The following is a 14,626-nucleotide window of genomic DNA, read 5'->3' as shown; positions in this document are numbered from 1 at the left end:
AAATACGATTATTGAAATTGACTCTGAGGCTAAGGATCTGCGCTGGTATCCTGAAGGTTGCCGGTTCGAATCCCCGTCACTGCCAAAAGAGATCCTACTCTGCTGGGCCCTTGAGCAAGACCCTTAACCTGTATTTGCTCCAGGGGCGCTGTACAATGGCTGACCCTGCGCTCTGACCCCAAGGGGTATGCGAAAACTAACAAATTTCTAATACGAGAAATCGTATAAGACGAAATAAAGAACAAAAAAAAATAAATAAAAATCCCTCTGACTTGAAGTTATTTTAATGTGACATCCACTAATGGGAGAACACCAAGAACAAATACGTTAATGGCAACAAAACTCTCTTGTCTTTCTGGGCCTGGGTGTAGAAGTCTTGAGCACTGCCTAAGCTGTCTCTAGCTCTCTCAGAAGTCAAACCCAGTCCCTTTAATCCTGCCATTGACACTTTGCACTTGTCTCATAATTCCATGATCAAGTATGGGCCTGTTAGTCCACTGCACCCCAGGGCTATTATTGCCTTAAAGGGCCAGGTTTTCTTAGGAATTCTGTAAGGTGTCTTACTGTACTTTAAAATGCTGCAAAGTTCCACTTAATGAGTTTTAATGTGAAGAGCAACTTCTTCCATGGACAGTGTAGAGCCAGTCTGGGGGGGGCGTTGCAAGCAAAGCGAATATAAAGATATTTCAATAGTTTCAAAACACTGTCTTTTGGTCCATGTAAATTGGGATATTTCTAAAGGAAAATTCATATTTTAAAAAGCAAAGATGAAAAATAATAACTAATTAAGCATAAACTATTTCTTTTTTCTGTAGATCTTTACCTGTTGTATAGAGAACATAAACAAGGTGAGTTTGCTTGTGACTGTTAATAGGAAACTAAACTGCTGGTAGAGAAGTTTTGTTTTTCTTGATTTTCATACTTACTAACTGTGTGATAGATAGATAGATAGATAGATAGATAGATAGATAGATAGATAGATAGATAGATAGATAGATAGATAGATAGATAGATAGATAGATAGATAGATAGATATGGATATGCAATTAATGATGGTAATCAATATTCATTTTATGTTTTGAAGAAAACATCATGAAGATGTTGGCCATTTCTCCGTACACATTCTGACAGTTTGTTGTGGAAATTCTACATTGCTTGATGTAACATGTCAAGAGGAATTTCAGCGATTTCCTCTTCAGTCCACCTTTTTAGTTCAGCAATGGTGGCAAGACGTGTGCGGTACACTTGGCTTTTAAGATGACCCCACAGAAAAAAAAGTCACAAGCAGTGATGTAATTGCATGAGCAGATGGGACACGATCATGATGTCCCAACTGGTAATGACGCAAAAATTCCCTTTGTGCAGCAGTCACACTATCACCATTCTTATAAAAGTCTTCCACAGTGAACGCTCGTTGCACATCACTCCACTGTTCCATTATAACTAATGGCAAGGGGTTCTGAATGAGGTCACATTGATCCCAAACAACTGCCGATGCCCCAGGCTCGCCAACACCTACTTCCAAAATTTCCCATTTTCCTGTGCCACCCTGTATGACTGGAATAAAAATTGTGTCATTTGTGCATTAGAAATCTGTGCTATTCTGGCCCTGCTGTTAATCATACTGTTCATGCTCCTGTTAGACTGAATTATTTTGATAGACATGGTGAATTACCACAGATATGCAGATGACACAGAGCTTTGCTTATCTGTAGCACCAGCTGACCTTGGGACTTGAAGCTCCATGACCTAATGTCTTAAGAGCAATACAGAATGGATGGGTATTTATTGCCAATACTGAAATATAAAATTTTCCTTATTGGCGACAAATTAAAAAGTAAGGATTATAGAAGTAAACTTGATCCTCTGGTCTTAAAAATCAAGCAAGAATCAAAGAATTTTGATATTGTTACAAGTTAAACTTTGAAATCACATATTAACCATTTGGCCATGCCTGCTTTCTTTTTTTAAGAAAATCTTATAGCATTTCAAGATCCTTTTGTGTTTCTCAGACTGGATTACTCTAATGCACTCATATCAGGACAACCCAATATGTAAATCTTCTGCAACTTACTCAAAATATAGCAGTATGAGTTTTAACCAACATTTAAAATCTAACCACTTTCACTGGTGTTGGTATCATTACATTGGATGATGGTGTGCTTTTGGATCAGTTCTAAAATACTTTTAATTGTATGTAAGGCTCTAGTCTTGCTACTTTTTATATTTTAAGAGTGCCTGTCCTCCTACATTCCTTATCTTAAAATCATAATTTTAGGTCCTCAAGTACTATTATTCCAAAAGCTAAGCATAAATTAACTAGTTAAGTGGCCTTTTTGTCTTGTGCACCAAAAATCTGGCTCATAATGTGGAACATTTCAAAAAACTTACAAAACACTTTTGAAACTTACCATATTCAAAATTTCTTTTTGCACAGTTTATAATACATTATAATTGGTGCTGTAGTGTCACATACTTTAAAATTTGAGCTTATCACTAACCACTCATTTCCTTAGTATTCTTTTCCTTTTAATCCTGCCATTGACACTTTGCACTTGTCTCATAATTCCATGATCAAGTATGGGCCTGTTAGTCCACTGCACCCCAGGGCTATTATTGCCTTAAAGGGCCAGGTTTTCTTAGGAATTCTGTAAGGTGTCTTACTGTACTTTAAAATGCTGCAAAGTTCCACTTAATGAGTTTTAATGTGAAGAGCAACTTCTTCCATGGACAGTGTAGAGCCAGTCTGGGGGGCATTGCAAGCAAAGCGAATATAAAGATATTTCCATAGTTTCAAAACACTGTCTTTTGGTCCATGTAAATTGGGATATTTCTAAAGGAAAATTCATGTTTTAAAAAGCAAAGATGAAAAATAATAACTAATTAAGCATAAACTATTTCTTTTTTCTGTAGATCTTTACCTGCTGTGTAGAGAACGTAAACGAGGTGAGTTTGCTTGTGACTGTTAATAGGAAACTATACTGCTGGTAGAGAAGTTTTGTTTTTCTTGATTTTCATTCTTACTTACTGTGTGATAGATAGATAGATAGATAGATAGATAGATAGATAGATAGATAGATAGATAGATAGATAGATAGATAGATAGATAGATAGATAGATAGATAGATAGATAGATAGATAGATAGATAGATAGATAGATAGATCTCAACCCATTCAAAAGGGGCTGTGGTACAGCAGCACTAACAACTCTAGCACATTAATGCCTTTAAATGACATTTAAAAATCTATATATTTAGACTTTGTTTTAATTTTATTTCTGCAAAGTCCAAAACATGTTCATTCATTTGAAATGAAGCTGCTTTCTCATAAAACAGAAACAATATTGTTAGTACAGCTAATGTAAACATCTCTGTTTGAGTTTCTATCTCAGAAAGGTTGAATGTCAAATTTGATTTTTTTTGGTTAATCTGGTTTCTCTCCCACATCTTTCACATCCTCAAAACGCTTGTCCACCATTGGCCTGGTATGAGCGAGTTGGGTTATTATGCTTGAGAGTTTCCTGAAATATAAAGTAACCCTGTTGCCACCTTCCAATCAGTGCTACAGGCATACGTTCTGTCTCCCCATAACTCTGTAATGGATGAAGCCTATATTTTTGTAATATCATTTGTACTCCACAATAACTTACAATAACTTTTACAGAATGAAGATAAATATTTTCTTTGAAGAAAAGTTTTTTTTCCATCGCCTGAAATAGTTCTTATTTAATTTATGTTGCTTTCTCTAAGTATTTGGAAATTATGTTTTCAAAAACTTTGGCTTTCATTTACGTTCAGACAGTTGTTGACTTCTGTGTTGTGTTTTAATTGTGCGAGCTAGGTACATGCCCTTTGGTCGAGTTTTTTTCATTATTTTTTACATTGCTGAGCTTTCATTTTTAGTCAGTTGATTGATGGATATACTTCTCTGACCTACTGTCCTTATACATTGGTTAATATTGGTTTGCCATGCCCTGAAGAAGGTTTTTCATCCTTGAAACATGTCAGCCAGATCCACACTTCACCACATATGAAACAGATAGGATTCCAGTGATACTGTGCTTGCTTTCTGTTAATGCGATGTCTAGTTAGGCTTCATGAAATCTTTTTTACATTTGAATTCTGTATAAATCCAGGACTGAATGGTCATTTAATTGTACTCACACTGTTTTTTTTTCTGATTAGTCTATATTTCTATTGTTTTATTTATGTTGTATCTATTTTCTGATGGTTATGTATTTTTTATTTCTTTATTTTTTCATTTTGTTAATTTTTATCCATGTTTCACAGATATTTTACTTTTTACTCAGTACTAAAACTAAAATATTTTCTTGATTGGGGCTGTTACGTTTTGTTGCAAGACATGTTAGATAATCAAAAGTGGTAGTATATTAGGTCTTGGAAACACTTTATATATTGTATTTATATACTTTATTTTTGTACATACATACTTCACTAGCAAAATACCCGCGCTTCGCAGCAGAGAAGTAGTGTGTTAAAGAGGTTATGAAAAAGAAAAGGAAACATTTTAAAAATAACGTAACATGATTGTCAATGTAATTGTGTTGTTATTGTTATGAGTGTTACTGTCATATATATATATACACACACAGATACACATACATATATATACATATACACATCCACATATATATACATATATATATATACACATACATATACACACATACATACACACACATATACATATATACATATAAACATACATACACATACATATATATATAGAGAGAGAGACATACACACACACACATATACATATATATATATATATATACAAATATATATACACATATATACATATATATACATATATATATATATATATATATATATATATATATATATATATATATATATATATACAGATATATATATACATATATATATATATACATACATATATATATATATATATATATATATATATATATATATATACACATATATATACATATATATACATACATATATATATATATATATATATATACACATATATATACATATATATATACATATATATATATATACACATACACATATATATATATATATACATATATATACACATACACATATATATATATATATATATATACATATATATATACACATATATATATATATACATATATGTATGTGTATATGTATATATATATATATATGTGTGTACATATATATACATGGGCGGCACGGTGGCGCAGTGGTAGTGCTGCTGCCTCGCAGTTAGGAGACCCGGGTTCGCTTCCCGGGTCCACCCTGCGTGAAGTTTGCATGTTCTCCCCGTGTCTGCGTGGGTTTCCTCCGGGCGCTCCGGTTTCCTCCCACAGTCCAAAGACATGCAGGGTAGGTGGATTGGCGATTCTAAATTGGCCCTAGTGTGTGCTTGGTGTGTGGGTGTGTTTGTTTGTGTGTGTCCTGCGGTGGGTTGGCACCCTGCCCGGGATTGGTTCCCTGCCTTGTGCCCTGTGTTGGCTGGGACTGGCTCCAGCAGACCCCCGTGACCCTGTGTTCGGATTCAGCGGGTTGGATGATGGATGGATGGATATATATACATATATATATATACATACATATATATACATATATACATACATATACATATATATACACATATATATATACACATATATATTATGGGGTGCCAAACAGGCAAATATAATGATTTTTGGAATATATAAAGTCAGTGTTCTGAATATATGACACCAAAACCTGATTATATAAAGTTATCGTCGGAATATATAAAGTCATTCCTGAATATATAAAGTCAAAACTTGAACATATAAAGTCATTTATGAAAATATAAATTAATTCCTGAATATATAAAGTCAGCGTCGGAATATATAAAGTCACTCCAGAATATATAAAGTCAAAGCCTGATTATATAAAGTCATTCCTGAATATATAAAGTCAGCGTCAGAATATATAAAATCATTCCCAATTATATATAACGTCAAAGCCTGATTATATAAAGTCAGCGTTGGAATATATAAAGTCATTTTTGAATATATAAAGTCAGTGTTGGAATATATAAAATCATTCCTGAATATATTAAATTTCTGTGCTTGTCATTTCACTCGTACTAGTGAAACGTAAACTTCGATAGAAGCCACTCAGAGTCGATCGGTCTTATGAGGTTCGTCCAAAAATGTGCCCATACAAAAATAATAAATAAATAGAGCGTTCAAAATGCCGGGCACATACATCATTTTGAATGAATTAACTGAACAGTGGGTTTTTTAAAAATATTTTTCTGAAGATGTTTTTGTTAACTTATTTCATTATGTTGTATTAGGAACTCATTGAGTTTACTAAAAATGTGCCTGAGTCGTTTCAATCAATATCGATATAATCTGACTTTAAATTTATATATTCAGGAATGAAGTTATATATTCCGATGCTGAATTTATATATTCAGTAATGACTTTATATATTCTAACTCTGACTTTATATATTCAGGAATGACTTTATATATTCTGATGCTGACATTATATATTCAAGTTTTGACTTTATATATTCAGGAATGACTTTATATATTCTGATGCTGACTTTATATAATCAGGCTTTGACTTTATATATTCGGGAGTGACTTTATATATTCTGACGCTGACTTTATATATTCTGGAATGACTTTATATATTCTGACGCTATTGAATATACTTCATATATTCAAGTTTTGACTTTATATTTTCAGGAATGACTTTATATATTCTGACACTAACTTTATATTTTCAGGAATGATTTTATATATTCCAATGCTGACTTTATATATTCAAGAATTACTTTATATATTCCGATGCTGACTTTATATATTCAAGTTTTGACTTTATATATTCAGGAATGACTTTATATATTCCGACGCTGACTTTATATATTCAGGAATGATTTTATATATTCCAGCGCTGACTTTATATATTCAAGAATTACTTTATATATTCCGATGCTGACTTTATATATTCAAATTTTGATGTTATATATTCAGGAATGACTTTATATATTCCGAAAATCCTTGTAATTGCCTGTTTGGCACTCCATACTTTATGTATTCCGATGCTGACTTTATATATTCAAGAATTACTTTATATATTCTAATGCTGACTTTATATATTCAAGTTTTGACTTTATACATTCAGGAATGACTTTATATATTCCAACGCTGACTTTATATATTCCGAAAATCATTGTCATTGCTTGTTTGGCACCCCATAATATATACATATACATATATATATATACACATATATACATACACATCTATATACATATACATATATATACATACATATATATACATATACATACATATACATATTAATACATATATATATATATACATATACATATATATATATACATATACATATATATACATATACATATATATACATATACATATACATATATATACATATATATATATATATATATAGCAAAATACCCACGCTTCGCAGCGGAGAAGTAGTGTGTTAAAGAGGTTATGAAAAAGAAAAGGAAACATTTTAAAAATAATGTAACATGATTGTCAATGTAATTGTGTTGTCATTGTTATGAGTGTTGCTGTCATATATATACATATATATATATATATATATATATATACACACACACACACACACACATAAATATATAAATATATATACATATCTACATATACACATCCATATATACATCCATATATACATATACACATTCATATATATATATATATATATATATATATATATATATATATATGTATACACACATATCAACATATATCTACACATACATACACACACACACACACATATACATATATACATACATACATACATACACAAATATATATATATACACACAGACACATATATATACACATATATTTACATATATACATATATATGCACATATATATACAGTACATATCTACATATATATACACACATATACAGTATATACAGTACATATCTACATATATATATATATATATATATATATATATATAGCTGATTACCCAGTGGCTTCGCTCACTGAGTGCAAGAGAAAAAAATAAAATGTAGTATTTATAAAATAAGTTCGTTAATTGCCAGATTTATTTTTCCACAAATAAAGAGCACTTACAATAACATAGAAATCAATATAAACAACATTAACATCATTATCATATGAGAATATGAAGTAATATATAAGAAGCACATTGTATATAAATATAAATTATTAAACAGTAAAATCTTCTTGTATAATACGCTACCGTGGCTATTCGTTTGTCTGTCCAGGATTTTAAATCACCTGTAGCTCGCAAACCGTTTCACCTATTGACTTGAAATTTGGTACACATATACTACGTCACGTCTACTATCCACTTCTGGGGTGATGATTTTATTAGTCTTTTTATCTTTATTTTATTTTATTGTAGAATGAACTCACAGCTGCGTGCACCAGGGCGGCCGTGGGCGGATGCGTACGGGTGCAGTTTTCATTCCCTACTACCTTCGCTAATCATTGTTGAGGCAGAGTGAAGACTTAAGTGCCAGCTTAACTGAAAAATTAAAGAAAACATACTAATTTATCGCAATACACAAAGTAACTTAATCAGTTTTAACGTGAAAAGATGCCGACGAAAGATGAGAAGCAGCGGGACTCTAGTGTGAAGAGCTGCTCAGTAAGCATCAAGCGCATTAACCTCTGAGCAAACGAACGGTAAATGTACAGAGAAAGAGGATAAATAACATGAATGCTCATGTCAAGTGTATTCACTCCACGTTATCGTGCAGTGCGCTGTTACTGGTATTTTGATAAAAGAATTTGAACAACATATAAGAAGCGTATAAATTATTAAACAGTAAAACATTAACATTTAAGAAGTAAAGATATATTGAGTACTACTGCAGTGCTTTCGGGTATAGTACATTTTTTGTTTGCCCATTACATGCACAAATGTATACATTTTTTGGTGTACCTACCCGAGAATACGCGACATGACCCGGCAGTTAAAAGTTTCTCGCTCCAGCAATTTTAACTCTGTTACAAAGTCATCTAATACGCGACACGTGTTTCGCCGTAATTGTGGGCTCATCTGGCGTACACACTCACTGCACTCCCTTACGGGAATCGAACCTCGGACGTCAGCGCTAGAGGCAAAGCACCTAACGTTGTGCCACGGTGTGTGGTTCATTCATTTGACAGCATGTAGATCGGGGTAATTACATTGCAGACATTCGTAGTATGAATCCCAATCTGATTGTATGGGTGGTTACCTATGGGAGCGTTTCTATAAACTTAATTTATATCCCTGCGCATCGCAGCGGCGAAGTACTGCTTTTATATTTTTTTGTTAGTTTATTACGATTATAGTTATTTATTCATTCCCTTCTTTAGCTGACTGCCTGCTCTCATTAAACTTGTATCTCGCGAATATGGTATTGCAAACGGCGGGAGTGTTTCTATAAACTTAATTTAAACTTACGGTTTTCACTGTGCTTGGTTTCCGCAGTAGCTGCACTTAACTGCGTTCACAGTCAGTTCACGTGATTACGTGGGAGGTGTGATGACGCGTTATGCAAATCCGCCTCCCACGTCCATGGAGCCGCTCTCCATTTCAGTAGATGGACAAAAAAGAGGTTCCAGTTATGACCGTTACGCGTAGAATTTCGAAATGAAACCTGCCTAACTTTTGTAAGTAAGCTGTAAGGAATGAGCCTGCCAAATTTCAGCCTTCCACCTACACGGGAAGTTGGAGAATTACTGATGAATGAGTCAGTCAGTCAGTGAGTCAATCAGTCAGTGAGGGCTTTGCCTTTTATTAGTATAGACACATTATCTTATGTGTAACTAAACTTCTGCTTGTCTTTTTAGTACATCTAATTGCCTGAGGTTATAGATATAGAAGGGAAGGTGGGGATAAGTTATATACAATAATACCTTATAAACAGTGGTAAGTCTGTGAGATTAGGCATTCTAAGGCTATACAATAGAGGAAAGTAGAGCAATATATACTGTATATTACTCTACCAAGACAAAACAACCACATCGAGCAATTCATCAAGAATTGAAGCACACACATTGATCCTGTAGGATCCGGAAAGCGGCTTGCTGTCACATTTTGATAGTAAACAGAGACTCTGACATTATGTTCCAACTTGAATACACTGCATCCCCTGATTTTTTGCTGGTACTGCAACTCACGCATGCATTGCATTGATTTCTATGGACGTGCTCAGAGGACACATCAAATGAATACTGGGAACGCGTGGCAGCCATGATGTGTGTGTGTCCTGACCATGAAGTGTAAACCAGCCCAGTGGATTTTTTGTTTTAGTAGATAACTTTTTTTACAGTAAATGTGCCCATTTCATAGTACTCTGGAAGCTTTCTTCTGCCAAAGAACTTACTAATACATTCTATAAAGATGTAGTTCATTTTCATGGTCCCTCCTTCTCTATTGTATAAGATGAAGAATCTCAATTTGTATCTTGCTTCTGACATTTCTTTTGTAACAAGATGGGTTGTGTGGTTAATTTAATGGCAAATTATAATTTCAAGTGAAATGGACAGATAGAAAGTATATATCAGCATGTGAAGAGGTATTTATATTGAACTATACTGTACATTCTACTCTATCAGCCTGGGTGAATGTGTTGTAAATGTCAGAGTTTGCATACAACTTTAACACAATTTCCAGTGAAATGTTCCCGTTTGAGAGTCCCTTTTGAGTGTTACCAGCATTGACTGCTCATGTTTCCTTCACTTACTATGTATCTTCAGTATCCAATGTATTGGAATATGTACAGAGGTTAAAGGTAGTCTGGGAGCTAGTACAGGAGAATTTGAAGGAAACCTTTGTCAAGTGATTTGTGGTCCAAAATGTGTAGCATGCACCTGAGAGTCCCAACCTAAAAACTGTCTCCTAGGTATAATGCATGTGATTCAGAAAAGGGTGAGTTCATTATTATACTGCTTAGGTTTTCTGGCTCATTTTTGGATCGACTCTATATTTCTTGAATTTCAAAATATTTTGGATTCACGACGTAGTAACCTTATATAATATTTGATTCATTGGAGGGTTTATGGTCCCAAGGATTGTTCTTGGGTTAAAGCAGATGATGTACCAACCCTGCATTATTACAGATGTTACACTTGAGGAATCTAGGTGAACCTAATGGGCACATCTGGAATCCACACCTTTGTAATAGGAGGGCTGTACTGATCTGATGTTTATTTTTAATTTTTTACAATTTCTCCATGACCTTTAACAATAATTGAGATTTCTTTTTGAGTTTTAGAGGTTAGGGACTCTGGTTGTCACATTGGGTTTTGAGTCAGATGCATTTTTAGTGGTATTAAAATTTAAACATGTTCTCCAGCTACACAGTTTTGTTTTTGTTATGGGCTCTGCAATTTTGAGCACCCATAGTTAGGTACACATTCAGAGGATGCCAGATGACATCAGCGTAATGACTTACATGCTGGCACCACAGAGAGCTTACTGTCTATCTTTGTTGATAAAACCGAAATGTTAGACCTTTAAAAGTATCTCTGGTTTTGAACTCTTTTCTGCCCCTCAGCTAAGATTTATGTGTAATGTATTGACTTTGGCTTTATACATTGTAGACCCATATTCAGGGTTGTGCTTACTAAATCATATCTTACAAGTCTGGACATTGGTGCAACCGACTGCAATCTGCCTTTCTCTGCATGAATGATCGTCAAGTCGGAGGCACGTAGGGTCAAAACAGAAGCTTTTATTTTCCTCTTCAATAAACTTTCCAAAACAAAAGGAAAAAGAAAGGAACAGGCCGTCACATAAGCGGCTTCTCCCCTATGTGCCCACAGTGTCCACTGCTCTTCTCGCTTTTTATTTACACAATAAACTCATTGCATATAAAACTATTTACACAGAAATTACTCACATTTTCGAGAGAGAACTATTTACACATAGCTTTATACAAAAAAATCCTAATTTTATAATTAAATATTCTTAACAAAAAAAATAAAAAAATACAGCATACCTTTCCAAAACAAAACGAAAAAAAAGGAACAGGGTGTCAAATAAGCGGCTTCTCCCCTATGCCTATTAAATAATAAATTAAATCAATTACAAATTATTAATACAAAATAAATTAAATAAAAATAAAGAAAAGCTTAGGGAGAACTGAAACCACAACCTATCCCACCAGCGTCCACCGTGCTTCTGGTGGCAGAGCCAAGGAACGTGGTGCATTCATGTTGTGAGGTGTAACATCAATTATCGCCCATACTACAATAGATTATATTGTCAGTATGTTATTAACTATTTAAAGAGATCAAGTAATTTTGGGAAAATTCACAACTAAAACAAAGTGAAATTATAACTAACATACTACTCTTTGCTACATTGGCAAGAAATTATTTATGGTCCATCTTCTGATTTCTTCGCTATTCAAAGCAAATACTGCCGTGTGCAGTCAATACATCACCTTGCTTTGAAATTTTAACACTTGATTTATTTTACTTTTAAGAAAGTCACATTTTATTTTGTATAACAATTGTTTTCATTTTCAGCCACTTATACTTTGGTGGATTATAGTAATTATTCTCTGAAGATATACTGATATGTTTAATTTTTTCCTTCTTTATAGGAAGGCAACATCTGATTCAAAATTCAGGTAAAGTTTCTTCTAATCTTGCAGTCTTGTACATTTGTAAAGTACTCTTCTTACTTTCATATGACACTTGAAAAAATCTTTTGTTATCTTGCCACGGCCTGACCGTCTCTAACTTTGGGGAAATTTAGCTACAATAAATGTCCACTGGTGGTAGGCAATCTGACACAAACCGCAGACTCAGGTCACCCCCCTTTCAAAATATTCACATTTTGTTGCTTTGCAGCCAGAAATGAAGACACACACACAAAATATTTCTCCAGCTGTATTTACTTAATGCAATTAATAACAGCCAACTGAAAGATATAATAACAACAATAAAAAATAAAAAAAACAAAATCACTGAGGTAATTAAAGGATCACCCCTATGTTTCAGTACTTTGTGTAATCAACTTTTGCTTTGATTAACGCCATGAGTCTGTTGGGATTCTTCTCTACCAAATTTATTTGCCCACTCTTCTTTACAGAACTGTTTAAGTTCAGTCAGATTGGATGGTGAAAACTGATGGATTGCAATCTTCAAATTACTCCACACATTTTCATTAAGTCTGGGCTCTGGCTAGGCCATGCAAGGACATTCACCTTTTGCTCCTTCAACCACTGATTGATCAACTTTTCTGTGTGCTTTGGGTCATGGAACAACAATATCACAAATGCTCCACAAATGTGACTTGTAAGGGAGAGCTGGAAGTGAAAAGCCACTCCTCAAGAAAGGCCACATTATGTCTCGATTGAGCTTTGCTAAAATGCATCTTGAAGATTCTGAGGCCAAATGGAAAAATTGTGTTATAGTCAGATGAGATGAAATTCAAACTATTTGGCCTCAACACCAAAAGGTATATCTGATGGAAAGCTAACCATTCTAATAACACACCAAACCTGCAGTAAAGCATGGAGGTGCTTTGGATCATTGACCATGCTGGAAGGTGACCCTTCTTCTCATTGACAACCTCTTAGTAGAGGGCTGCAAGTTTTCCTTAAGAATTTGAGGTATTTTTCTCCATCCATTTTTTGTTGTGTATTGACAAGTGCCTTAGTCCCTACTGCAGAGAAGCAACCCCACAACAGGATGCCACCACCTCCATGCTTTACTGCAGGTTTGGTGTGTTCTTAGAATGGTTAGCTAAATTGGCTTTCCATCAGATATACCTTTTGGTGTTGAGGCCAAATAGTTTGAATTTCATCTCATCTGATTATAACACATTTTTCCATTTGGCCTCAGAATCTTCAAGGTGCATTTTAGCAAAGCTCAATCGAGACATAATGTGGCCTTTCTTGAGGAGTTGCTTTTCACTCGCAACTCTCCCTTACAAGTCACATTTGTGGAGCATTTGTGATATTGTTGTTCCATGCACACAATGACCAGTCTTTGCCAAAAATTCCTATAACTGCTTCAAAGTTGCCATAGGCATCTTGGTAACCTCTCTGACCAGTTTCCTCCTCGGTCTTCCAGGCTCTTTGGAGGGATGGCCTGATCTGGGAAAGGTCCTTGAAGTACCAAACACTTTCCACTTCCTGATTATGGGCTTTATTGTGTTCCTAAAGATTGATAAAGCCTTTAATTTTTTTTGTATCTATCTCCTGACTTGTGCCTGTCCACAACTTTATCCCTGAGATATTCTTCTTTTTTTTATAATTAATTTTATTGTAATCATTCATACAAATTAATCAATTTTTACAAATAATAGGATTGAAAAAAAAAATACAAGTCAATCCCCACCCCAGAGAGAAAGAGCATGGCCAACAGAGTAAAACTTAAGGCTTGTACACATACCTAAATTGATGAGTTTAATAGGCCAGTAGAGATGAATGGAGAGGAAAAAGAGATGCGGAGATAATTGCTTTCTCAATGCTTTAAGAGCTTATTCTAAAATTTTATTGATTATATCCTGCCAGGTTTTTAAAAAATTCTGTACAGAACCTCTAACTGTATATTTGATTTTTTCCAATTTCAAATAGTATAAAACATTGGTTACCCACTGA

At 33.9% G+C, this 14,626-nt stretch overlaps 1 protein-coding gene across 1 annotated transcript in view; it reads left to right on the top strand.

Annotated features, from left to right (window-relative positions):
* LOC114669641 (E3 ubiquitin-protein ligase TRIM39-like) overlaps nucleotides 1–14,626 on the top strand; it is a 100,811-nt gene that overhangs the window by 27,212 nt on the left and 58,973 nt on the right. The window contains exons 7-9 of the mRNA XM_051922479.1: nucleotides 816–848; nucleotides 2,914–2,946; nucleotides 12,620–12,646. Coding sequence (XP_051778439.1) covers nucleotides 816–848; nucleotides 2,914–2,946; nucleotides 12,620–12,646 — 93 coding nt within the window. The remainder of the gene's footprint in view (nucleotides 1–815; nucleotides 849–2,913; nucleotides 2,947–12,619; nucleotides 12,647–14,626) is intronic.

Source organism: Erpetoichthys calabaricus, chromosome 2 (assembly GCF_900747795.2).
Source record: "Erpetoichthys calabaricus chromosome 2, fErpCal1.3, whole genome shotgun sequence".
Lineage (NCBI taxonomy): Eukaryota > Metazoa > Chordata > Cladistia > Polypteriformes > Polypteridae > Erpetoichthys > Erpetoichthys calabaricus.
Note: the sequence above shows the minus strand (reverse complement) of the source record. Positions and strands in the feature narration are given on the sequence as shown.